We start from the raw sequence: 26,015 nt of genomic DNA on the forward strand, positions 1-26,015 counted from the left end.
ACTAGTGGTGTCCGAGAATGGAGTAAGCACTGTGTAGAGATGAACTCGGCTCTTCTGGAAGTGAGCAGCTTCAAACAGGAGGGTTCACAAATAGCTCTGCTCTTTGTACTGTCAGCTCTTGCCTCTGTGAGACTTGACCACATGAGAAAGGTTCATCTGAGAACAAAAACAGTGTTTGTGTGTGTAGAATGCAAAGCTTTCCTTTTCTCCCTTGAATTTGAGTGAGTTTATGACCTGTTGCTTATTAAGTGCTGTTGGGGGACCATCTGTACCAGGAGGCAGGGCCCTCTGAACCCTCCCTGCCTGACTGACTGCCCTCTTGGAGGGGGAACGCTTCAGGGCCCTTAACTGTGTTTCTGTGCCTGGGATATGTCTTCCAAGACCAGTGCCAAGGGCTCAGAGGGCAGAGTCCTAGGAGGCCACTCTGCAGGACTGGGATCAGCCAGTTTGGCTCCAGAACCAACATGGGAACCAGTCAGTGCCCACCAGGATCTCAAACCTGTGTCACAGAGAGCTGTCCCCCTGGGGACACATAGGCCAAGATGATCAGGTGGCCCATGGGATATACAAGGAACTCAGGAAATGAGAAGCCCTTGTCCCTTTGGGGACAGAAAGGGGTTTTGGCGATCAGGCTGGGCACCTTAGCAGTTCCCTCGAACCTCTGCCTCTGACTGGGGCTGATTGAAGTTCCAGAGCAGCCCAGATCACCCCAGAGGCCCTGCACCCATACTCAGCTTTCAAGGCCTCAGGGCACCTGCAGACCGGGATTTTCTGGAAGAGTAGTAGACCAGTGTTCCTCCCGGTCTTCTACGAGGAGTACCGTCTTCTGCCTTTTTGTCCCCTCTCCCCAGGCTTGGCAGAGTAGGGGCCACCTCAGGGGCCAGACTTATATCAAGGCACCCCTTCTGCAGACCTGAGGAGGAGTGTCCGCAGCATCCGGGAGTTTCCAGTTCTGTTCCTGCCTGGCACGGGCCTTTGTGCACCCGCCAGTGAAGGACAGGCCCAATTCTAGCGCTGAGCAGGCGGGTTGCCAGAAGCAAGATCAGCCTCCTCCGCTCACAGGGTGGCAAAGGGCGTTCATTACACAGAGGGGGAGGGGGCTTTAACTCACTCTGAAGGGGGCTCCCGGGGATGGGGTAGTGGGAGGGACAATTCACAAAAGCCGGGGCTACAAACTCCCAAAGGCTTTTTTTTAAAAAAGCGGTTCCCTTCCCTCCTCCCCTCCCCCGCCCCGCGCCCCTCCCCCAGCCCCAGCCGCTGATGGCCTGCAGCCAACACTGGCCACTCTGCGCATCCAGGCTCCCGCCCTCTCGGCCTTCCTCTCCATCTCTTCCCCAGTCTTCACAACTCTGCCCCTCGAGCTACCTCAGCACACCCCCCCCCTGCCCCCCGACACACACACACACACACACACACACACACACACACACACACACACACACACACACACACAGAACCATGCTGTCATCTTCCGCCCTGGTGACATTTTAGGCTTGGTCCTAATTCCGGACCGAGGCTTTGCAAGCCGGGAGAGAACTGGAGCTCACTAGATCCCCAGGCCCGAGGCCCCAGGGCCTGCTTAGCCACCGAACCAGGAGAAAGATCGCTGTGTCTGCAGAAAGCCGCTGCTGCTGGTGGCTTCCTGGCCCGCTGAGCCGCACCCCTAGCCTAGGGGCCATTAACCCTTTTCTTCCCTCCTCCCACCACACCTAGCACCTCGGTCTAGTCACCGCCAAGGGGACGAGCAAGCAGTGGCAGCTCACGCAGCTAAGGACGTGAGGGTGGTACACCAGCCAGCCTGCCACCCCCTCCCGATCCATCCCGCAGAAGGTCGTCAGTCCCCAGCGATCAGCTCACTTGCTCCAGGCCTGGTGGTTTCCGGGGAGAGAGCCTGGCAGAGAAAGGGCCTCCTCTAGTTCCGTGGGGTGGCGGGGCGGACCGGACAGTGTCAGCTGGGATGGTCCTAAGGAGTAGGGTCCACTCCACTAGTACCCTGGCTCATATCAGGGAGGACTGAGGGACTTTCAGTGTCTTTAGGGCCTGGCTTGGCATGGGGGGGGGGTTACCAGTCTGAGAAACGGGATCCAGGAAGGGAGGGGTCCACCAATTGTCCCCCCCCGCACCCCTCCTCCACACCCCAGAAGTTGAAGCCAGAAAGCCCTGGGGACTAGAGTGACTCTTATACATCCCGCCACCCCACCCTTCCAGTCCAGCACCACCTTTCCACTTTCCCAGATCGTGTGGCCAGTAAGGGCGCCTCTCTATAGAGACACCAGACCCCACGCAGTAAAGGCTTAGCTCTGGGGCCACAGGCTTTCTCCACGTGATCTAGGCGGAAGTGGGGTGGGAGTGGGTTCATCCTCCTTTTCTCCAACTTCCGATGCCCCCAACTGAGCTAATCTCAGACAGCGTGACGCACCTTCAACATCTCCATTTAATATTTACATTCAAGCAGGTAATAGTTGGAAGCTTATAGTTCAGACATTTCTATAGCAGCAGGTTCTAGAGAGCTCTTTAGCCTTTTAACAAACTTTTTTTTTTTTGCACATAGAAACAACACACCCATGTGTACAGTATCAAAAAATATATACCAAGGGTTACTGGTGTTGCAGTCCCTGGAGAGGAGGAAATAAAATAAAAAATACTGGATGGAGGAAGGAAAGACCAACTGAAAATAGTTTGTCTGATATAGAATATAACATGATCTAGAGGAAAACTCCATAAATCTAGGTTTTTATATTTCAATATATAAATACCTACAAATAAATATATATATATATATGTATATAGATATAAGCCCGAAGAGGGGAGGGGGGTGGTCGGGCCTTCTGAGCTCAAACAATACATTTCAAGAATAACACCACGTACAAACCGGAGTAGAGCCAGCACTTGACAAGTTAGCACGGTTAAAATATAATACTATAACTCTTGAGACCGCCTCGGGCTGCGGGGTCAGTTCTGGAGGTCCACGGGGAAGGCTCGGGTCTCCTATGGGGTAGGGGAGGTGGCGGCAAGAGGCAAGGCCGCAGGCACCGAGTGGAAGGGAGTGAGCAGCGGGGCCTGGCCATCACTGCGGCTGCTGGGGCCTCTTCGAGACTGCAGGCGCTGAGTCCCAAGTGGGTGCGACTCCTTTCCCACTACACAGTCACGTACTCCTTGAACGTGACCGTGAGGCAGTTCGCGGTGACGTCAGTGATAATTATATTTCCAAAGAAGGGCTTGAATTCGCTCAGGGGCTCCGCGGGTTCGTCCTGGGCCTCAGCCGGAGGCTTCTCCGCTGCGGTGGCCGGCGCCACCACTGCGGCCACCGCCGCCGCCGGAGCCTCCGGCTTCACCTGGAGAGAGCTGGGCGGTTCCCCAGCATCGCTGCGCATCTTGACACAGCGCAAGTCTATAGGCTCATCCAGGTCTGAGTCCAACAGGATGACCTCGGGCTGCGGCAGAGACGCCGCAGTGGGGGACACATTGGCGGGGTGTTCCGAGGCCGGGCTGGCCCCCAGGCAGGTGGGCGTGCTGATGCTGCGGGCGGTCAACCGCTTCTTGCAGGGCTCACGCTCGCCATGGGTCTCGGAGAGGCAGCGCTTGCGCGCGTGGGAGAGGTTCAGGCCCACCGTGTGGTGGTGGTGGTGGTGGTGGTGATGGTGGTGGTGGTGGGCGGGTGGGTGGGAGCTCCTGGCTGGGTCCCAGGCCAGCAGGTCTGGCTTGGTAGTGAGCTGCAGCGGCTGTTCACCAAAGGCCTCCTTGGTCGGGGAGAGCTTCCGGGACCCTAGGTCCTGGGGCTGAGGGTCCGCGGACACCAGGGCCTCCTCCTCCCTGCGTTTGCAGGGCACTTCTGCTTTCTTCTCCTCGGCACCAACGGCTGCCGCCTTTTTAAAAGTCCTGTCGGCCTGGGGATGGCGCTCCTCCGCAGCACGTTTCTTGTGGCTGGGGGAGCGCGTCTCGCCCTCGGCCGCCTCGCCCGACTTGATCTTCACCGCCTGCATGCCATTCTCCATGTACTTGCTCATCACGATCACGATGCGGCCGTTCTTGTTCTTGTTCTTGACGATTTTCATCTTGCCCCCAATGCCATTACCAGCCACTGCCTCCTTGGGGGCCGGTGTCATGCCATTGGGAGGGCCCTTCTCTGAGCCCTTGCCAGGAGCTCCTGCCCCTCCCCCCAGGGGCTTTACTGCCCCGAGGTAGCCTTTGGCAGCAGCTCCGTGGGCCCACTTGTCAGGAGGGTGGCTCTTGGCGCCCAGGTCTGGGCAGGTCGGGCTGGGTGCCTCCTTGTGGCCACCCTGGTACTGCAGGTCGTACATTTTGGGGTCTGGCTGGTATGGGTGGTGCTTTTTGCTGTTTAGCTGATAGTAATACTTGCCGCTCTTCCCTGGTGGTGGCGGCTTACCCGATCTCTCCTTGCTATGCGGCTGGTACTGATGATGCTTCTTGCTGTTAAGCTCATACTGGTGCCCCTGGCCCTTGCCCTGCGTGCCCAACTCCAGCTTGGCACGGCTGTCAGCAGAGGAGTCTTGAAGCCCTGTCAGGACATTGGAGCGGCGGGCAAAGGTGGGTACCTAAGGGGGAGAAAGGAGGGGAAAGGTTGGCCCTATGGCATGCTGGGAACATCAGGACTGCTCCAGCTCCCACGGGTGGAAGTTGCATCATAGGGGGTGGGGCCAGGAGTTCTAGAAGAAATTCAGGACAATTCGGGCGCTCCCTCTGGGAACTAGGTAATTTGGGGGGCAGTGTTGAGGGACCCCAGGGTTGGCTGCGTATTCACCTGCACCACCAGCGGTTTGGGCTTGGGCCCTCTCTTTCGATATCCCATCAGCTGCTCCTGTCGCTCCCTGGGGAGGGAACAGGGTCACAAGGTTAGTATCCTCAGTCTTCCTTGAGGCCTCTAGCACCCTGTTCCCCACCCCGCCTTCCTTTTGCTTCTGAAAGGAAGAACCAGCTGGAGGCAGAAGGTGGCCTATGCTGCCAATTGAGCATCCCCCCCCCCAACTTCCACGTAAGACTCCTACTGCTGAAGGGGTCTCCCCACATGACACTCATATGTAAACTTTCTCCTCCCTCCCTTCCCCCACACGCTGCAACCCTGTCTTCAACCCTGTCTTCGTGTCCAGGAGATTGCTCCTTGGAGCTGACTCGCCAGCATTGGGCCTATGGCACAGCTCTGCAGACTCTGCAGGTTTGGAAGACCGGGGAATAGGAGGTGTGTGCTGACCTCCTGGCTCTTCCGGGTCAGAAGCGTGGATGCTAACTGCCTCATTAAGATTCAGATAGAGAGCCGCCAGTTGAAGGGAGGACTCTTTTCTTAAAAGGCCAGGCATCAAAAGCAAGGGACTTCGCCCTTGTTTACATAGCGGCAAATAAGCCAATTAGGGGTTGGGGATGGAGACTGCCTCAGAGGCTAGGGTTAGCCAGGTTCTCAGCCACCTGGTGAACCAGACGCGGTGGCACAAATCCCACCCCCCTCCCATGAGCCAGTGGGTGGGGTAGGGGTGGCTAGCAGAAGGGCTACCAACTTAGAAGGGCAAGATCCTTTCCTCTTGGATTTCCAACAGGGCACTGATCACCACGTCAGGCTTCTCTTGGCCTGGCCACCCACGGAGTGAACGATTGTCCCAGGTACTGCCCAGCCCTCCGTGATTCAGTCACCCCCTCCAGAGGCTGTCAGATTCTAGATCAGAGACCCCACTCATCATCAACTCGAGTTGCCAGCCCCACCCCCAAAGGCTGAGCCGGCCCCGGAGGAGCTCTGCCTGCCGTGCCCTGGGGCCGAGTTGGGGTCTGATTCCGAAGTTGCACGGCATTGCAACAGCCTGGATTATAATTCTTTGGGGACCTATTATGCAACATGGCATCAGCCGCTGACATGGTTACAGGGTGTTGAAGTCCCAGGTGAAGTCGGGGCAGGTTCCCCGTCCTTAAACCCCCGTGTCCCCGGAAAGCAACTCTAGCTCTCAAGATCTGAAGTTTGCAGTTTAAGTGGCAAAAACACCACAGGAAATACTTCAAAATAAAAGGACGGAAGGCTGCGGGGTGGCGCGGTTCGGAGGACTCTTCCCCTCCTCCATACCCTTCCCCCCCTCTACCCTCTCCGAAACAGAGAACCACAGCCATCACTGGTGGTGAATCCAGCTGCAGCAGCTGCGGCGTGGCATCTGCCTACAGGAGGATGGGTAACCCCCCAACCACCAGGCAGCGCTCATTCATGCCCTCGGGCCAGCCTTCCCCCTGACCTGTTAGAGCAACTTGCCCCACCAAATACTGCAGTGAGGGTTGTACAGCTCAGGCTCCAGGCAGCATCTAGTCCTTGACACCCCCCAGCTCCCTGGGGGGTTGGGGGCATAAGGCCCCGTCAACTTTTATTCGGCTGCCAAGAGGTTAAGTTCAGTTCCATGACGTCTGGGGCGGTTTCACAATGCCAGCTCCTTCAGAGCTGCCCCGGGAGGTGCCCGTGCCAATCGGGCGGGCAGTGGCTTCAGGAAAGCAACACCTAGGCTCTGGGGGGTGGGGCTCCAAGGTTGCTATGGGAGGGGGCCACGGAGATTCAGGCACAGCTCAGAGTTTTCCAGAGCAGACCCAGGGTCATCCATACACACACACACACACACACACACACACACACACACACACACACACACACACACACACACACTCTCTTGCAGCGGTTTCCCCAAAACGCAAGCCTACCTCCCCCAGCCCTACCCTGCCCCCACTCCCAAGCTGCAGCAACCGCCAAGGACATTGGTTAGGAAGCCCAGGCCGCAGCCTTGCCCATCCGGGCTTGTTGGGGGTGGGGCTCCTGCACGCCCCCCTCCCACTCCGTCCCCCTTTCCTATCGCTGCCGGCAGTCATCCACTTTACCCTCCCCACCTACGGCCAGGGCAGCAGGCTGCTAAGGGATGCTCACCTGTTCTGGAAGGCGATCAGTAGACGGGGATCCAAGATGTTCTCCTCTGGTTCCCACGTGTTATATCTTGCAGGTGAAAGAGGGGGAGGGGTACAGTGTAAAAAGGGGGGCACGTTGGGGGGGGTGATGGAAGGCCCCAAATGTGGCTTCCTGAATCAAAAGCTGTGATCCGGAGGGTAGACAGTAGGTTTCTGAAGGCCTATCTCGGTCCTTGCTCCCCCCCCAAAAAATTAAAACACACAAGGGCAGGAAGAAAGGGGGGGCGAGGAAAGTGAACCCAGCAGTTTATTTTGTAGTCGTCAAGAATTTTAAGCATGTTACTGCGCCGTGTTCCAAGGCCACTTTCCTCACCAAAAACCCTTGGTGCAAATCAGCCCCAATGCAAAGTCGCTGTCCCCAGCCCGAATCTCCACTAGGGCTTCAGCCGGTCTGCACTGGACCCCTAATCCGATAAACCACAGCCCAGCGGCCCCCCACACCCCCTCGAAGGCCAGAAGACCGCTGTCACTGGCAAGCAAACCCCAAATACTCAGCAGTACAAAAATATGCCTCTCTCTCTCTCTCTCTCTCTCTCTCTGAGTGTGTGTGTGTGTGTGTGTGTGTGTGTGTGTGTGCCTGCGCCTGTCTCCATCCGGTGCCTTCGCATTTCAAATTAAAGAAAAAAATTCCCCAGCGAAAGAGCTGCAGTGACAGTCCCCAACATTCTCTGCCTTTTTTCCTCCCTATCCTGCACCACCAGGAGGGAGGGCGCACACAATTGCATTTTCGTCGCTTTTTAATTTTTTTTTTTTTTTTTTTTGGTTTTGCAATATGGAGCCGTTCGGTGGAGGGAAAGGGGAAAGGAGCCATTTTCTGCTGCACATCAGTCAGTGCCTGCGCCCTCCCTCCCTCCGCCGGCCTCCCGGGCTCGGCCCCACGTCTCTCCAGCTCCTCCGGCTCCTTTTAGCGCATAAATTAGTGATGGCATTTCCCGGAGAGCGGAGCACAACACAGGGCGCCCGGCTCGGGCTCGGCGGCTCGGCTTCCCAGTGCCTGCCACCGACTTCCCCACCCCCTCCTCCCTCCACCCCACCTCCACCCCGCCTCCCGTCCGCTCCCCCACCACCCCACCGGCTACACGGGTCCGCCGGCCTGGGGGCCCCGTGCCCGGGCACTCGGCCCCCGCTGCCACTTACTTGGGGGACCAGCCTCTCCATTTCACCAGATACTCCACTCTGCCCTGTGGGGGGGAAGAGACAGCACTCCATCAGCTTCCGCGGGATCCCCGGCTCCGGCCCTCAGCCTCCCCACCCCCTCCGCGCCTCTCGCTCGCTGCTCCCGCGCCTCGGCGCCGCCACCCGCGCGCCACCCCTACCTTGCGGATCCGCTTCTTCTCGATGCTCTCCACCGCGAAGACGTGCTCGCCAACAGCTGGCAGCTCCATGGCCGAGCCGGAGCGCGCCGGGACGCGAGCGGCCGGTGCGGCTGCACACACAGCTGGCTCCCGCAGGCGTCCCGATGTGGTCCTGCGCGGGGACCTCGCCACACGCTCTGCCCCCGCCGCCTCCACTCGCCCCTCAACAGCCTGGCTGCCGCCGCTGCCCGCGCCCGCCGACTCTCTGCTCGCGCTCGCTCAGACAACTGAGCCCGGGCCGCCGCTGCACGAGAACTCATGCAAATCCCGGACGTCAGCGGGCGGGGCCTCGCAGGGCCCAGCTCGGCGTCAGGGGGCGGGCCGCGCCTCGGATTGGCGCAGCCCGACCTACCGGAGGCCCCCGGCCTGGGCGGCAGGGGAGGAGGAGGGCGCGGGAGGAGGCTAGGGAGGAGGAGGGCGCGGGGAGGTGCAGGGGAGGGATCTGCGAGCTGGGAAAGTGAGCTGGGGCCGCGGAGGAGAGGTGTGTCTGCCTGGGCGGCCAGGCTGGGCACCTCGACGGGTCCTACCCAGATCTACAGCCAGACACTTGGGCCTCTCATCATCACCACCACCACCCCCGCCCGGGGCCGCTGGTTCTCGGTGTGCACGGCCCGGGGATCCCTGCTGGGGGCCACAGAAGCATTCGGTGCCTTTTACAGTTGCTAGCAACTACACGGTTCCTAGAGGCACAAGGGAAATCTCCGACAGGGGGCAGAATCGGGGCGGGGGCAGATCGCACCCCCAGCCTTGGTGCCCACCGCCCCGCCTCGCCAGGCTCCAGGCATTTAGGAAGGCGAGGTAGGGAGAGAAAAAGCCAGAAGACCGAGGACTTGGATGAGACCAGGAGCACGGAGAGGCGGAGAGGCGAGGACAGGGACAAAGGAGCAGCTGGCCCCCAGGCATTAGCACTCAAGAATCTCATCAGCAAGGGAATCTGAATCGGATCCCACCCATCTGAACGGCTTCTAATTTACACTTGGCCCACTCATTCGCGGGGAAGAGGCCGTTTCTTGTAAGCCTCCAGACTGTGAAAGGCTGGGAGGGCCAAGAGAGAGGGAGAGACAGACAGACAGACACACACACACACACACACAGAGAGAGAGAGACAGACAGACAGACAGACAGACAGACAGACAGACAGACACACAGGGCGAGGACATGGGGGAATGTGTGAGTCTGCCTGGAGGCCTGAAGGGTTCATGGAGTTCAAGAAAAGGCCTCAAAAGAGGGAGTGGGGAGGTCCAAGAAGAGGTTGAGGCTGAAGGGTGGTGGGTTTGTGGGCCTCGAGAAGAGGGGGAGAAAAGGAACGGCCAGGGAGCCGCATACCCTGCATGAATTCGGGTCCCCTAGTCTCTGACAGCCAAGCCCTGCTGGTGAGGCCATTGGAGCTCCAGAGTGTGAAGTTTAGCACCTTGGAGCCCGGCAGCCGGCGTGTTCAGGGGTGTTCAGTTCCAGCGTCCGGCTGGGGGAGCTGCTGTGCCAGATGTGACCTTCTGAGGGCGCCCCCGGTGGGCCCACGAGACCCGTGGGGTCGCAGTGGGTAGACTTGACAGGGAGCATGCCACTCTAAGTGGGAGGTGTAAGGGTGTGCCTGGCCTGCGGTGTGTCCAGGGCCCTAGCTCAGGGCTCCTGAAGGACGTGGAGCAGGAAGTTTGCGCAATCCCTTGGCTGAGCGTCCACAGAGACAGAAAAAGCGCAAAAGAGTCGATTGAGGGAGGGGGAGGGCAAGGAGTTATCCGGGTCTCTGTCCTCCCTGCTTTTATGGCGTCCCAGAACGCCTGGTGAGGACTACGCTGAAGTGACTTGGGGAGGGCCAGATGCAGAAAAGAACCCCAAGCCTGCCAGGGCTTGTGTTCTCCCAGGAATCCAAGAAAGCCTGCAGACCGTTTGGTGTTGTACACACACACACGATGATTCCTCACACCTTCACTTTGCAACACCGTGACTTTGGCTGTTGCTTAGCGTCGGCTGCCTGGGTGTTTACTCTCCAAGGAATGTTGGGGGGGGGTCGTCTTCTGGAGGCAACAGAGAGGGGCTCAGTGTGCAGCGACTGGTCTCTAACTATCCTGAGGCCCAAATCTAAGAGCCCCCAAGAACAGGAGAGCCCCAACTCTTGGGGCTGGAGGGGCACTAGAAAAGGGCCACCCCCTCCTGTGCTTGGATGTCCCCTCCACCTCTAAGGTGGAGGTGCCTAAGGCGTACTTAAGTAGAGAAACTGTTGCAGGACAGCTGAGTCAGAAAGAGAGGGGTCCTCAGGGTCGCGCGGGGTATAGGGGTGTAGATCTGTAGCCCAACAGCACCCACTCATCCTAAGCTACCCAGGTCGTCTGCGCAGCCCATCACCCAGGAAGCCGGCAACAACTTGGTGTAGGCCAGTCCCTCAGTCTGGGAAACTGAGATTCCCGACATTGCCCGTCTCTTTACTCAAAAATCCCCAGGAAAATCTGTTTTCTCTGGGTGTTTCCGCACAGCCCAGAACCCCGGCTCAGGGGAGGGCAGGCAGTCGCTGCAACCTTCCCGCCACCAGGGGCGTCGAGCTGTATGGCAGTCAGCTTGGGTGGCTGGGTCCAGGGGCCCCCAGGGGCCCAGATGTGGTCCTTAGGGGCCACTGAGAGGAACTCGGTGCTCAGACGCCAAGTTTGCGGAGTTTGCGCAGCAAGCACTCTGCAAACTGGGAAGAAGAGTTAGCAGGCTCTGGCACAGAGCATCTTTTCTGGAGTTGCATATGGTTTTGGGAGAGGAGCCTCCAGGCTCCCTAACTGCGGAAGCGGCCTCCTGGAATCACCCCAAGGGCCTAATACCACCTGCCACTCGCCAGCCCTCCAGACGCCTTTCCCTGGACAGCTCTGAAGGTGACTGAAACACAGAAGTACCCGCCAATGCAGCAACTTCTCTCTGTCACTCTGCCCTCGTGGAGGGTGGGCAGATGAAGAAAGAGACTCCATCCCTGTCCTATCTTGAAGGCGGGTCCTAGACTACCCCTTATCTGACAGCTGACGTAGGGGCAGCTCAGATCCACCCGCACGAATAGGAGGCTGAGGGGGAGGCCGATAGAAGTGGGGGGGGAGTCATGAGGTCACCTGATGTGCTCAAATTCTTCTTAGAAAGCCTCCCCTGGGGCGGCCCCTACCTTCTCACCCACTGAGGGCCTCTCTGAGTGAATCACAGAAGACACTGGCTCCCAAACCCGGGATTCCCAGAAACTTCTGCTGGGGCCCCTGTCCTCAACGGGGATGCCCGGGGGTGGGGGCCCACGGGAACCGTTACAAGATTCCTTAATCCAGTGCACTTGACACAACCCCTTCCAATCAGGGTGGGTAGTTCGGTCGGCGCTGCTGGGAAATAGAATTCCTCGGGATACCACCGCGTGCTGGGGCCCCCAGGGGCCTTCAGGGGCCCCAAGAGAGGAGCAATGTTCCGACGTCCAGTTCTAGGTTCGTGCTTAGAAGGGTATGGCAAAGGAACCGACCCTGGAGAGGCAGGGACATTTCTAATGACCGAAGATTGGAGAATGGTTACTGTGAATCCAGTCTTGGAACAGGCGTGACCCGCGCCGGCCGGGGGAAATAAACTTCTTAAAGGAGCCGTCTCGGTGAATGGGTTCTGGGCCCCACAGAGATTGACACCTCCGCCCCCTGACCCCGACTCTGTTAGAAAGAGGGAGCCTCAGGCTTCCCGGACTAGCTGCTCCGGGTGGATTTCAGTGGAAATGACTACCGAACTGCAAGGACTCCTTTCTCTGCCACGTCCTTAGCAGGGAAATCGTCTTTGACTTGAACGCTGACGTTGGTGAAACAGCTTAGCTTGGGGGGAGCTGACCTGGTGAGGCTGCGGGGGGTGGGGGGAGTCTTATACTCCTTCCCCTGAACGCTCCAGAACCAGCGGCTTTGTTTATCAGGGATCCCCTCGACGCTTCTCCCCACCCCCATTTTTGCTCCCCGTCACACGCCCCCCCCCCCGAAGGATTTGTTTTCATTCTCGCTGCGAAGCCACCGACGTCCCTAGGTCCCACTCCAAGAGCCGTGTGATCCTGGAATCATGGGTACGGACAGGCTAGAGCTGGCAGTGTGCACGGGCGGGGCCACCGGCCCAGAGTGCCAGGACAGCGAAGCGGTGGCCCTTTGATGGGACCTGGGCATCCGTGGGGGCCACACAGGCCCTGCAGGGCCGCGCCTCCGCATTGCGGCACGCCGGGGTCGCGGGCGCTGAAGCAGGACGCGTGGGGGACTGCGACGTCCGCTGGCCCACCCTCTCCCCACGTCAGGCGGCAGCCTCAGGCTGGCCTGCAGGAGCCCACCCGCCCCCCGCCCCGCACTCAATCGCGAGGCTCGCCGGCCTGGAGATCCGCGCCCCCGGGACCATATTTCATATATGATCTTTGGAGCCGACACAACCGCCCGCCGCTGCTGCCAGCACGCGCGCACAACGGCCTCGGTGAATCGTGTGCTTTTTATTCGGGTTTCGTTAGCCCACGGCCTGGCCGAGGGCTCCCTCAGGCCTGGAGGTGCGCCCCGACACACCCGCCCCTTGCATTTTGCTCTTGGGTGCCCCCGTCGCGCGCCCCAACCAAGCGGGGCCCACACAGAGGCCAGATTTCTTTCTTCCTTCCCCTCACCCCCCCCCCCCGACCAGAGCTAGCTGCAGCAGCCAGCCCCGGAATGAAATGAAAATCGCTCCGGCGGACCCCGAAGTGATCGTCAGCCGAGGCGCCACCGCCTCCCTGCCCCCACCCGCCTCTCCTGCTCCAACCTCGCGGCGCGCACAGCGTTAAGCGCGTGCCCGAGGGGGTATTTGGAGCCAGGGTGGGAGAAGAGGGGGTGCCGGGCGCGGCGGGCAGAGTAGCGGAGCTCGCTTTCATCTGGTTCCCCCAAAACCCGGGACAGAGGGGCGGGTCGGATCGGAAGGGCCAGGCGCGTCTCCGCCTCCCCGGCTGGCCTGGAGCCCGGTCTGGCCGCGGCCCGGAACCGCGAGGACGCTGTTGGGAGGCCGCGTCCTGTGCAGCCCGAGCGGGGGAGGGGGCGGAGGCGAAGGCGAAGGCTGGGAGCCTGGGCTGCGCGTCGCCGCCAGCCGATCGATCCCCTGGGGCGGGAGCGCTGCAAGCTACGCCGAACACCTGGGGTGGGGGGTGGGGTTGTCCCTGAAGGACCGAGGAGCGAACGAAGAAGGTGGTCGGGGATCTTGTGGCGCTGGGTGGCAGCTAGCAGGGCCCAGCCTGCAGCCTGGCCTACACGTACCGCCTTGGGCACTCCCTCCCCCCATCCCTAAATTCTACTTTGTGTTTGTCGAGCTGGGCATTTCTACAACCTAATCTGACCCCGGTGCAACTTCGTCCTTCCCTGTGCAGTGCCCTTACCAACCCGGGTCCAGGCCCCACCCCCACGCGCGATGACGAAGTCGTGGGATGTGGTCACCCAGTCCAACCTTCTGGCCCTCCTGAACCCTGAAATGTGTGGGTGTCCCGTTGATTCTACCCCCAGAAAGAGGACCTCGGTAAAGAAGTCCCCTTTCTCCGTTCATTTCACAGCGATGTTTTCCCAGGCGGTCCCTCGAGGACTCCTGGGACGTCTGCCTGGCCCCTCACCTGCAGCTCCAGTGCTCAGGCGTCCGAGCTGGGGCAGGGGTGCAGACTGGCCTGCACTTGCTGAGCCCTCCCCTAGGGGGCGGGCTCCTCCCGGGCTGGCCCGAGGCTCCGAGACTGCCCCTGCAGTCCTGATTCCTCTTTGAGTGTCTACAGGGTGTGTGTGTTTATCTCTCTGATGCTGGGGTGGGGTGACTGAGTGATCTTGGAGCGTCCAGCCTCCTGTGCTCCACCCCGCCTTCGTACTCCTGAGCCTTTGGGTAGAAACAACCGTCTTCTGAGGCACTTTGAACCCTAGGAGCCCTGAAGACCCAGGACTAAATATATCCTAGGTGAGGGCCATTGTTTCCACCCAGAGGCCCCAGCTCGGTGACCTTCTTCTCCGACAGCAGTCTCCTGAGCGTCAAGCACGCATTGTTAAGTTGGAAGCCTTTTAAAGGAATCCAAGGCTCCACAGCTTCCCTTGTTCTGTTCTCAAAAGAACTAGGAAGAAGCAGAAGGTTCCTAAGCGGAACCAGCCTTCCAGCCAGCAGTGGGGGCCTCGGTGAACTGGAAAAGGTTAGCTGCTAAATAAATGCCCTTCGACAAGAAGCCTAGCAGGCTGTGGTGGCTCCTATGTCTAACTTCAGCAGTTGGAAATTGAGGCTGGAAAAGCCAGGAGTTCAAGGTCAGCCTGGACTTCTTGAGGTTCTATCTCAAAAATAAAGTGCCTGTATCTTCCCTACAATAGCTGCTTTCTGCTGGTTGTTATTGAGACTAGAGCCACAAGAGGTACCCTAGGAAGGGGGAGAGCGACCCCAAGACTTACATGAAGACAATGACCTTGAGGAGGGTATGGGGGAGACCAGACTGTGTTTGCTTTGAGACAGGGCCTCAGGTAAACTTCAAACCCCTAACCCGTCTGCCTCCATCTCCCGAGTGCCAGGATTACAGGCCTGAACACTTCCTATGCAGCTTCCCACTATCTTGAATAGTATCTATAATCTCCGGGTGACCGTCTAGATAAAGCTCCAGGTCTCCAGCCCCGAGTCATTGGCTGGAAGGAACCTGGCGAGTATAGCTGAGTACCTGGTTGAGAGAGGCATGGCCAGCATGGACCCACCCTATCGTTCTTTGGGAAGATTCTCTGTTTCCAGTGCAGTGCCCACTACGCTTAGGGACTTCTGGAAATCTTTCCATTTCCTTTCTTTTTCTTTCTTTCTTTTTGCAGACAGAGTCTCATGTAGCCCAAAATGACCTCAGGCTATGCACTTTGGATGATCAGGTCTTTGCCTCCTGAATGCTAGGATTACAGCTGTGTGCCACCAAACTGGATTTTGTGCGGTGTCGGGAATCAAATCCAGGTGATTGTGCATGCTATGATAGCATTCCCCAGCTGAGCTATATCCCCGGTCCTTTATTGGCTTTTGCTTGTTTGTGATTTTGGTTTTTTGAGACATCATTTCTCTGTGTAACAGCTCTGGCTATCCTGGAAGTGGCTCTGTAGTCCAAGCTGGCCTTGAGCTCACAAAGATTTGCTTACCCTCTGCCTCCTGAGTACTGGGATTAAAGTGTGTGCCACTACACTGGGTCATAGTTTATTTTTAAAATTGTATATTTAAAATGTGTGGTGATCTCAACATGGTGGTACAAGCTTGCAATTCCAGCTATTTGGGAGACTGAGGCAGAGAATTTCTTATTTTATTCTGCTTTATTGTGTGTGTGTGTGTGTGTGTGTGTGTATGCGCCCCTACGTGTATGTATATGCATGTTCTTTACCCACAAAGGCCAGAGGAGGGTGTTGGTCCCCCTCCTGCTGAAGTTACAGAAGTTGTGGGTCATTTGATGAGGGAACTTAGCCCTGGTCCTCTGGATGAGCAGCAACTGTTCTTAACCACTGAGCCATCTCTCCAGACCCCGAGAGACAAGAATCTTAATCCCCCACCCTAGACAGGGCTTCTCTGTGTAGCTCTGTTAGTCCTGGAACTCACTCTGTAGACCATGCTGGCCTACAACTTGGAGATCTGCCTGCCTCTGCTTCCCAAGTGCTGGGATTAAAGGTTACGTTCCACCAACACCCTTCAAAAAATTTAAAAATAAGGCCAGTCTGGAAACTAAGCAAAACCCTTTATAAAAATGAAGACAGAGATCCACACCTACATACGTGAACAAATAGGCTGAGGATGTAGCTCGGTGGAAAAACACTGCCAGCACATATGCGGCCCTGCACTCAATACCCGCAGTGGGAAAATGTGGTGAAACATATATAACACAGGACTTGCCCGCCTCATTGTTCAGTGCACAGCTAGCTGTGCTTAGCTTGTGTACGGTTAGGCATGCCTCTCCATGCTCTTGGTCTTCATTTTCCCACATGGAAACGCTGTCTTCCTTAAACACTCAGGGTTCACCCCTGCCTCCTCCAACCTTGCAGTCCTCATTCGTTTCCTCTGTGTGACTATTTTGATTGAAAGGCTTGTTTTATCATATGTGTATTTTGTCTGTGCGTGGTGTGTGTGTGTGTGTGTCTTATATGGGTATGTGTTTGTGTGCGTGCATGCACACACACCAGACTTGGTATCTTTGGAGGTGGGAAGAAGGAATTGGATCTCTTGGAAATGGAATTGTGAATGATTATGAGCTGCTGTGTGGGTGCTGGGACATGAACTAGGGTCCTTTGCAAGAGCAATCAGTGCCCTTAATCACTGAGCCATCTCTGCATTCCTGCACCTGACCGTTTTATGGCCTCCTGTAGAGGGGGTCCCATGGTGGTGTCTTCCTGTGTGCTGGTCATACTATCCCTGGTGTTCTCTCTGTTGGGACAAGTGTTTGAGCCCCTTCCCTAGGGAGGCTGAATAACATCCCACCGTAGGGAGACATTTCCTTTTGAAATTAGGAGAACACAAGGTCAAAGGGAAAGCTGCTGTAGCTTTAATTGTAGCCTGCTGGTTAGCTATGCTAACACAGGTGAAAGTGATTTTATTTTATTATTATTATTATTATTATTATTATTATTAGACAGGATCTCACCCTGTCACCCTGTCTGTCCTGAAACTTGCTGTTGTAGACCAGGCTGAACTAAACTCACAGAGATCTGTCCACCTCTGCCTCCCGAGTGCTGGGATTTAAGGAGTGTGCCCCCACGCTAGCTTGAAGATGTAATTTTTAAGGATGTTTCCTGAGGACTGACATACTTGGAAGCCATGAAAGCCATAGTGTAGCCCCCTTGTTTTGGCTGAAGAAGGACATCTCTAGGGAGATGTGGTGAACTGGACCCCTGCCTGGCACAAGGCATTGTCTGACCATTTCCCCTCCCTCCAGAACATAGCTTCTCCTTTTTGCTGTGGTCACATGAGGCTGAGGGACAGCAGAATGGGCCAGGGCAGGACACTAGGCTGCTTTCCTTCTCTTCATAGAAGCAGCTCTGGCACTACCCATTTCTCCCGGATGTCCATCTGGCCTGTGTCAGCGAGCTGACTGCCCTGTGATTTGACAGTAATGATTATAATGGGGTGATTCTGTATTCTTTGACTCGTTTGAATTGGAAGATTCAGAAATGGGTCCCCCACCCCCCATCCCCCACCCCCTTGCCTGAAGCTGGTGTTGTCTTCTATTACAGAGAATGGAAGCCCTTACACTGAAGGGGCACCCCAGAAAGAAAAAAATCCTTCGAATTTTCAACCTGCTGGTAATAACCAGATTTTATTTTTTCACCCCAGGGACCAAGAATTAGTACTATAAAAGCCAAGGCATGCTGCATAGAGCCACAGAAATCTCCCGCCGGAGCTGGTGTGGGGGAGCGGTCCTTCTTGGAATTCTAAAAGGCAGCCACAGCTGTTCAGTCCACAGAGACTCTCCCTCCCACGCTCTGCAGTGGCTTTTTCATCCCCATCGTGGTTTGCCATCATCGAAGGGACCTTCCCGATTGTGGCCCACCTGCCTTCTGCCCTCCCCACCCCCAAATAGATCTTGCCAATCAGACACGAATTCAGTGCTATATGGGGATAAGCTACAGAGCCGTGGCTGGCAGGGTCCACACTTTCCCTACTTGCTCTTCAGGCCTACCCAAGGGCCAGAGTCATGCCTGGATTCTGACTTTCAGGCATGGCGGGTTGATGAGGAAACACCTGTGTGCGCGCGTGTGTGTGCGCGTGTGTCCTGTAGCACGCCTCCCATGCTGTAGACAGCCCTATCCACTGCTCTGAGCAGCATTGATTAGCCGCTGTCCTTGGCATGCTTCCCATTAGAGGCCTGATTAGTAGTAACATACGTTAGTGATTCCCTCCTCAGCACAGCCCCTCTGGCCCCCAGAACACCTCTAGAGCTGAGCATCTACTCTGGCAAGAATGGTTAGGGGTTTCAGTGTGAGGTTCCTGGTCCTGGAGAGGGTTGGGGGCAGGGCACAAAAAGGGGTCTCTTTATCCCAGATTGGAAGTATCTCCCTTGGGAAGGAAGCCCCCGTCCCATTTTGCTGCTGCATGGCCTTGTCCCCTTTCTCCTGGTCATCTGCTGGCCGGGAGCCTCTGGAGGTGTGCCTTTAAGTCACAGTATCACCGTGAGGTTGCTGTGCTCTTGAGGAACTGGCTTCAGGTTGCCAAGGTGAATTTGTCAATAGAATATTGAACAGGTCTGGGTTGAGCTGCCACAATTGTCTGCTTCAAGCAGGCAGTCAGCTCTGGTCCTCTGGCTGTGCAGAGGACCATGGCATCCTAGCTGGGCTAAAGCATCAAAAAAAAAAAAAAAAAATGTGCCCCCGACTCCATGAGCCCACTGTCGACTTATCTCTTGCAAGCCCGCAGACTTGGACTTGTCCTCCATCACTGCCACCCAGATCCCCAGGACCTCCTCCCCTCCCCCTTCACTTCAGAACTGGGGGTTGAACCCAGGCCTTGTGTGTGCTGGGCAAGCGCTCTACCCCTGCATCGTCAGGGCTCTCCACCTCTTTATCGTCCTTTGTGCACACAACCCTGCCCACAGGGAACCCGCTTCTTAGACTTCCTCAGTCCCCTGCTGTCAGACAAATGCAGGGAAGGGGTGCGTATTCATTCACTTTGCAAGGCACACTAAAGCGTGCGATCCGTGTCAAAACCACCTCGAGATGGCTGTGTGTGAGCAGAGTGGGGCCACTGGGCAGGTGGGTCCCGCACCCCTGAAATCACCCTGTCAGTGTTCTCTTATGCCTGCCCCTGTCTCCGCCCCACAGCACATACACATCAGTCCAGCAGATGTTCAAAGGAGGGAGGCTGTCCCCATGGATTCCTGCAAACACTAGTGGTGATCCCAAAATTGGGCGTTCGGATGCCCGTGGAGCTGCCCTGGGAGTTTAGAGGAGCCGGGAGTCTAGGGGGCTCTGGCCCCTATCGGAAGTCCTGGGCATGCAGGCAAGAGTCTCAAGTGGTTAGAGTCAGGGCAAACACCCCACACACACACACACCAGAGAGAGAGAGCTTTTCACAGCCACCTGTGTGAACTAAGGCCTCCGTTTATTTCACTGCAAAAAAGGAGATACGACCCTGGCTTCACACCCTCCAGAGCCCTAGCGGAGCCCCTTCCCGGCTTCCTTTACCGCACAATCCGCTGCACCCACTTCACTTCCGGCCTGCGCGCTCCACTTCCGGCCTGCGCACTAACCCTGGCTGCAGCCTGGAGTGTCCTTCCTCAGCTGTCTGCAGCCTCTGCAGCAGAGGAGTAAACTCAGTGTCCCCAGACTCTAGAACAATGCCTGGAACGCACTAGAGACCCGTATGCCCCGGCAGTGGGTGCTGGATATACAGGAATTTGTCCAGGATAGGTAAACGGGTGTGTACTGGCACTGGAGCTTATGTTGTTAAATGCAACCAATTATAAAAATTGAGGATGGGGAGACATTTAGGAGAACTTCCTGTGTAAGTATGAGACCTGAGTTCAAATCTCCAGCACCCTGTTGTGTAACAACACTTTTCCTGGGGAGAGGCAATACCCATGCGAACTTACCTCAGTTAGGGAGCACAGGTACCACTTAAGTCTAACGTGGTGAACCAACGAGTTTTATCGGGGTAACTTGCAGGGGTATGGGTGAAAGGTTGCTTTCAGAAATGGTTCAAAGACAGCGGCATCACCAAAGGCCACCCCAGCATGGTGACAGCTCAAAGCCGGGACCCTGGAGCTCACAGCATAGCCTGCAGCAGCTCAGCAGGATGCAGGGTGTCCTTCCCAGGTGCCTCAGGTGGTCTAACCCGCTTCCGGGCAGCTGGGCTGGCCTCTGAGTCTTCTTTGCAGCTCTGTCTCCTTCCATCCCTGGTGGACTCGCAGCGGGGCAGGTAGGGGCCCCGTGGATCTGGCCATTTTCAGGGACTTCCTGCTTAGGAAGCTAACCGTGGGATGGAAAGGACTCATTGTGCCAGAGGAAACTGTTACACAACAGGCCCATATGAAAAGCTGGCTGTGCGGGTCTGCAGAGATGACTCAGCACTCAGGAGCACTGGCTGCTCTTGCTTCCAGGCTCGATTCCCAGCACCCACATGGCACCTCTCTGCTGTCTGCAACTCCAGTTCCAGGCGCTCTGATGCCCTCTTCTGACTTCCTCGGGCACCAGGCTTGCATGCGGTACACAGGTACACATGCAGGCAAATACTTATACGAAGAAGATACATTTTTTTTTTTAAATTAAGAAATGGTGTGTGGCCTATGCTCAGGGCTGTAGAGTGTGGGAGTAGAGACAGGAGGACCATGGGAGCTTGCTGCTTAGCTCTTGGTTCAGTGAGAGACTCTGTCTCAAGGGAGAAAGGTAGAGATATCTACCTTAGGTATAGCTAAGATAGACCAGGACTCCGAGGTCTTCCTCTTTTGGCCTCTGTATACATGCACAGGCTCATGTACCTGCAGACATGGACACACACAGCACATACATATAAAAAGTGCCCAACAATTCCTTCCTGTTTTGACATTCTCCTCCTACCATGTTGTCCCTATTTGGTAGGAGGACACAGGCACTTCTCCATTTTGAAGTGTAGTTCTGTCCCCATAAGTCCATAGCCAGAGTCCCGGGTCAAAAATGCATTCAAGACAGCTGACCTGCTGGGTACCCAGCAGTGGTATCCCTACTCACTCCAAAGCGCTCAGAAGGGTGCAGAAGCCAGCAGCCAGGCACAGTGCCTACCGCCGAGCCCATCTGATAGCGCTCGAGGATGGGCTGGGGTGTTCACATAGCTCACCCCATACCCCATCCCACTTCAAGAGCGTGCTAATCATATTTGCTTTTTTTTTTTTTTTTTTTTTTTTTTTTGGTGACTGGAACGCCAGCTAGAATGAACACCCAAAGGGGGAAAGACATTTGTTCACACTTTCGGAGGGTTCAACCTGGAGTCATTTGGCTCCAAATTCTAGGGCAGGGAGAACATCATGGTAGTGGGAGCTTGTGGCAGAGGCAATCCTGTGGGGGGTGGACAGCAAGCTGAGAAAGTGTGGGGATTAGGAACCAGGTATGACCTTCACTGGCATAGCCTTTGCAACCTGCATCCTCCAACAAGGCCCCATCTTCCACTAAAATCGTGCCACCAGCCGATAATCAAGCACTCAACACACAAACCTGTGGGGGCTTTTTATATTTTAACCATACCATGTAGCCCAGGCTGGCCCTGACTTCCCTGTGTAGCCCAGGCTGGCCCTGACTTCCCTGTGTAGCCCAGGCTGGCCTTGAATCCCCTGCTTAGCCAAGGCTGGCCTCGCATTCCCTGCTTAGCCCAGGCTGGCCTCGCATTCCCTGCTTAGCCCAGGCTGGTCCTGAGCTCCTGATCTTTTCTCGTTTTCCTTCTTTGAGTGCTGGAGTTGCAGCCATGCAGTTCCATGCTCAGTTTTTGTGGTGCTGAGAATTGAAACTAAGGTTTCATGAATGCAAGGGACACACTTTACCAGCAGAGCTACATCCCCAGGTCTGGCCTGATGCTCTACATGCCTTAAAAGAAGACTTTATTTTTAACTGTGTACATACTGTGTTATTATGTGTGTGGGGGGGTAGTCATGGGTGTTGTTCTTTAGTTACAGTCATAAGAATAAAGGCTGGAGAAGAGGTGGGAGGTAAGTGGTCCCGAGTGAGGGTCCCAAGTTAGTGGGATCCCAGGGTAAGGGACCACATGGGAGAGCATAGCAGGTCCCACAGCGGGTGAGGGTGACCGAGGCAGAGGGAATAACACGCCAGGCAGACAGAGCTTAAATGAGTTTATTTAGAAAGGGGAGTGAGGGGGAAGGGAAGAGACATAGAGGCACCGGGAACAGAAGAGGAGAGAGGAAGGGGGGGAGAAGAAGAGGGGGTACTTGGTGGCCAACTGAAAGCAGGAGAGAGAGAGAGAGAGAGAGAGAGAGAGAGAGAGAGAGAGAGAGAGAGAAAGAGAGAGAGAGAGAGAGAATGTAAGGATTCAGGCATTGCAATGGGCATATGTGGCCCATGGAGGCCAGAAGAGGATGGCTGATCCTCTGAGCTGAAGATTCAGGTGGCTGTGAGCTCTCTGATATAGGTTCTGGAAACAGGTCTTGCAAGAGCGGCAAGCTCTTTAAACTGCTGATTCATCTCTCCAGACCATCTAGATGCATTTGCATAAATCCTGCTTAGGGTTGGATGGACAGAAACAGCCTCCTGGAAGAGTTGCATCCTCATGGGGAGGCAGTGTACCGGAGCAGGGGCAGCAAGCAGGTACACAGGCCCTGGGGCCAGCATGATGTGCCTGAGCACCAGAGGGAGGCAGGGGAAGAATGGGCGGCAAGCCTTCCTGGTAGAAGGGAGGAGGGCAACAGCCTGAGGGGCAGTGAGGGAGATGTGGGCTAGAAGGGCATCACCACAAAACACTTCCGGGGATTTTCAAGCAGAGGGGGGTTCAGCCCCTGGCGTTCTAGGGTTGCTCCTGCAGAGAGCAGCCAGCTTACTGTTGTTATCCCTTGTCCCTTCCCCTTCTGTCATCTTTCCTAAAGCACCCAGAAGCCCCTCTGAGAGCATGGGTCAGAGGGCAAAGCATGGAGCTGAAGTCAGACCGCACAGGCTTGCAACCCACTTGGGTCTTGTCCTCAACCTGTGACCTCAAGCGACTGGCCTAGCTTTGTGCTTCAGCTTCCCTGTGCAGATCTGCACTCACAGGCGGGCTGGGGTGTCTTGGGCAGCCGCTGGCAGGAGTGAAGCACTGTGCACCATGCACCAGCTGTCCTTGAGAGTTCTGGTTTGATTTTTTTTTTTTTTTTTTAAATCCTATTAGGACAGTGCAGCAGGGACTGGAGAGATGGCTCAGCCATCAAAAGTGTGCGCTGCTCATGCAGAGGACCTGAGCTCTATTCCCAGCACCTGTGTATGGGAGCCCACAGACACCTGCAACCAGGGGTCCAATGCCTGCGTTCACACACGCACACATTCCCCAACCCTGACATGATTTAATATAAGATAAAACATTAAAAAAAAAAAGACAAAGATGACTCAGCCTTAAGAGCATGTGTTGCTCTTGCAAATAAATGACCTAGGTTTGGTTCCCAGCACCCACATGGTGGTTCACAATCACGGGTAACTCCTCCGGAAGAGTCACTGTCACCCCAACCTTAAGGAAAGCGGGTACCCCTCATGCGAATGTGAATCTCTCCCTTTCAGGAGCACCCTCAAAGATGTCGGAAGGGGAAATACCGACCGGCTGGGCAGCAGTGATCTGCTCAAGCCCGCCGCTAAATTCAGCCGACACTGAAACACCCCTAAATTTTGTGCCAGGTCTAGCGAGCAGGAGGGCAGGTCACTGGATGATGGCTGGCACACTGTCATTAACAATCCCAGAATCAGGAGGCTGGGGCAGGAGGATTGCTGTTGGTTCCAGGTTAGCCAGGGTTATACAGCAAGAAACTGTCTCCTGGGGAAAAAAAAAAAAAAAATCAGTGATCGTCATCTCAGGGCTAGACTGCTCCAGGGCCTTCCCGGGAACGGCTGGCCCTCATGTCTGCATACCTGGGCTGGGTCAGGGCCATAGCTTACTTCTCTCTGCTTGGCCATTTCCCCTGCTACCCCGCCCAGGTGGCCTTTCATTAGGCAATCCCCTCCCAAGCCAGCTGCTTCTCTGAGCACCAAGCATCTGTACCACCTCCTATGGGGACTTCCTCTCTTTCTCCGTCCCCTGCTCCCCCTCAGGGAGGCCTCTGCAGATGAGCACCGCCCTCTCCATGCGCCCCTCTCACTTCAGGGACAGGAAGGAAGGACAGACCTGTGGCCCTTTGCTTATACGTTAGCCAATGTCTTCAACTTGTCTCTGTTTTACAAGTGAGGACTCCGATGCCTTGCATGCAGACCGGGTGGCTTTGTATAGCTGAGACCGCTATCCCCAAAGCATGTGTCCTTTGAAGCCACTTTCATCACGGCAATAGTAACTCCACCCAAGAGAAAAACGGGTACCAGGGTCATGGATATGGCTGTGACAGGCCTGGCCATGTTATTTTGGAGGGGATTGTGGAAGGAACTCTGGATTAGAAAGGACATTGGGCCGTTCTGTCGGAGCTTGGAAGGTAAGAATGCTAAGTGCAAGCTACTTGCAAGGCAGACAATGGAGGCCTGGCTTGTGAAGTTTTAAAGGGAAGCAAAGACTCTTCCAGGCGTTTTGTATGAAGAATCTGTGGTGTCTGGTCTGCTGGGGCTGAAGAACCGGCCGTGATTAACAAGAGACCGGCGTCACTGAGGTGAAGTCGTCTGGGAAGTGTTTGCTCAGGGTCAGCACACAGAGCTGTGGTCCAAAGGCAGCTAAACTTGGTAGAATAAGAGTCACCCAGGTGGTGCCGGTTTTGAAGGCATGAAGGGGTCATGGGGAGCAGCTGAGGTATGGCACTGTGCCGCAGGGTTGGAGTCCCTGAAGGGAGCCCAGCATTTTGGGATGGGATGACCACCAAGAGCAGCGGCAGCCGTGGAGTGCAGCCAGCAGAGCCCAGAACACAAGCTGTGTGTGTTGCAGAGGGCAGAGCCGAACTGGCCAGAGCCCTTTACAGGATAAAGAGATTATTAGTGAAATCAGTGAATGCAGATATTGGACACAGAGTGATTTACACAGCTAATGCTCTGGTTTTGCTTTGCTTTGCCGTGACTGTTCCCTAGTTCTTCTCTCTTGAAGTAAGAAAATATTTATTTTTTTTATTTTATAGGAGCCCAATGTTGAGAGACACTGGACTTTAAAAGAGACGAGATATTTTAAAGAGACGCCACCACTGCCCGGCCAGAGAGTGAAAATTTTTTAAGTGTTTGAAGTTCTTGAAGATTGTGGGACTTTTGATATTTGGGATGTTTATTGTGTAACACTGGTATTAATAATGTGTGATCTTGGGGATGAATAAGAAAGGAGAGGTTGTGGCTTCACAGTGATGTGTTTGTGTGTCGAGCTGACAGAGTGTCAGTTGTCCTGACTGGGTTTTTTTGTCATCTGAGAGGGAGGAGCCTCAGTTAAGACAATGCCTCTCCGAGAACAGGCTACGGGCAAGCCTGATGGACGTTTTCTTCATTAGTGATTGATGGGGAGGGTCCAGCCCAGTGGGGCCATCTCTGGGCTGGTGGTCCTGGGTTCTATAAGAAAGCAGGCTGAGCAAGCCATGGGGAGCAAGCCGGTGAGCAGCTCCCTCCGTGGCCTCTGCATCAGCTCCTGCCTCCAGGTTCCTGCCCCGATGAGTTCCCTTCCCTCCCCAACCTGCTTTGGTCATGGTGACAGTCACACTAAATGATACACCATGGGAGCCTGCCTGTGTGTCAGGCACATGGTGTCTGTCAGTTTTATCATGTGCCAGACACACTGTTTTCCACTAGCTCCCCCAGCTGTCACTGAGCGCTCTGAAGGTGCTGCTGTGGGACCTGACTCTCCTCATGAGTTCAGCTGCTGCTCTGGAGTGGACATAGGGTGTGGGGATGATGGTGAGCGAAGCCTCTATGTACAGTCATGCCTTATCTCCGCCACTCTGCCATAAATCCTGGGTGGGGGTGGGGGTGACCTATGCTCTCTATCTCCCTGGGTTTCAGGCTGGGTTCAGGCATGTGCATGGCAATTCTCTTTTGTAGGGATAGATAAAATGTGCAGCAAACACTGGACACAAAGCTACACCCCCTCAGGCTGATGTGCCATGCACTAGGCCCTGACAATACAGAACGCGTTACAGAGCCTTCCTTAATGCTGAGGCCGGACGCTCCGTCCACACAT

General features: G+C 55.9%; 1 protein-coding gene across 1 annotated transcript; it reads right to left on the bottom strand.

The window, feature by feature from the left end:
- Positions 1–2,415: 2,415 nt before the first annotated feature.
- Cbx4 (chromobox 4) lies at positions 2,416–8,529 on the bottom strand. Its single transcript, XM_051181615.1, has 5 exons — positions 8,256–8,529; positions 8,077–8,120; positions 6,902–6,967; positions 4,763–4,829; positions 2,416–4,556 (listed from the first exon to the last, which is right to left on the bottom strand). Exons 1-5 carry the CDS (start codon positions 8,322–8,324, stop codon positions 3,138–3,140), a joined length of 1,665 nt encoding a protein of 554 aa, XP_051037572.1. The 5' UTR covers positions 8,325–8,529; the 3' UTR covers positions 2,416–3,137.
- Between the last annotated feature and the right edge of the window lie 17,486 nt (positions 8,530–26,015).

This window comes from Phodopus roborovskii, unplaced genomic scaffold (genome assembly GCF_943737965.1).
Source record: "Phodopus roborovskii unplaced genomic scaffold, PHOROB, whole genome shotgun sequence".
NCBI lineage: Eukaryota > Metazoa > Chordata > Mammalia > Rodentia > Cricetidae > Phodopus > Phodopus roborovskii.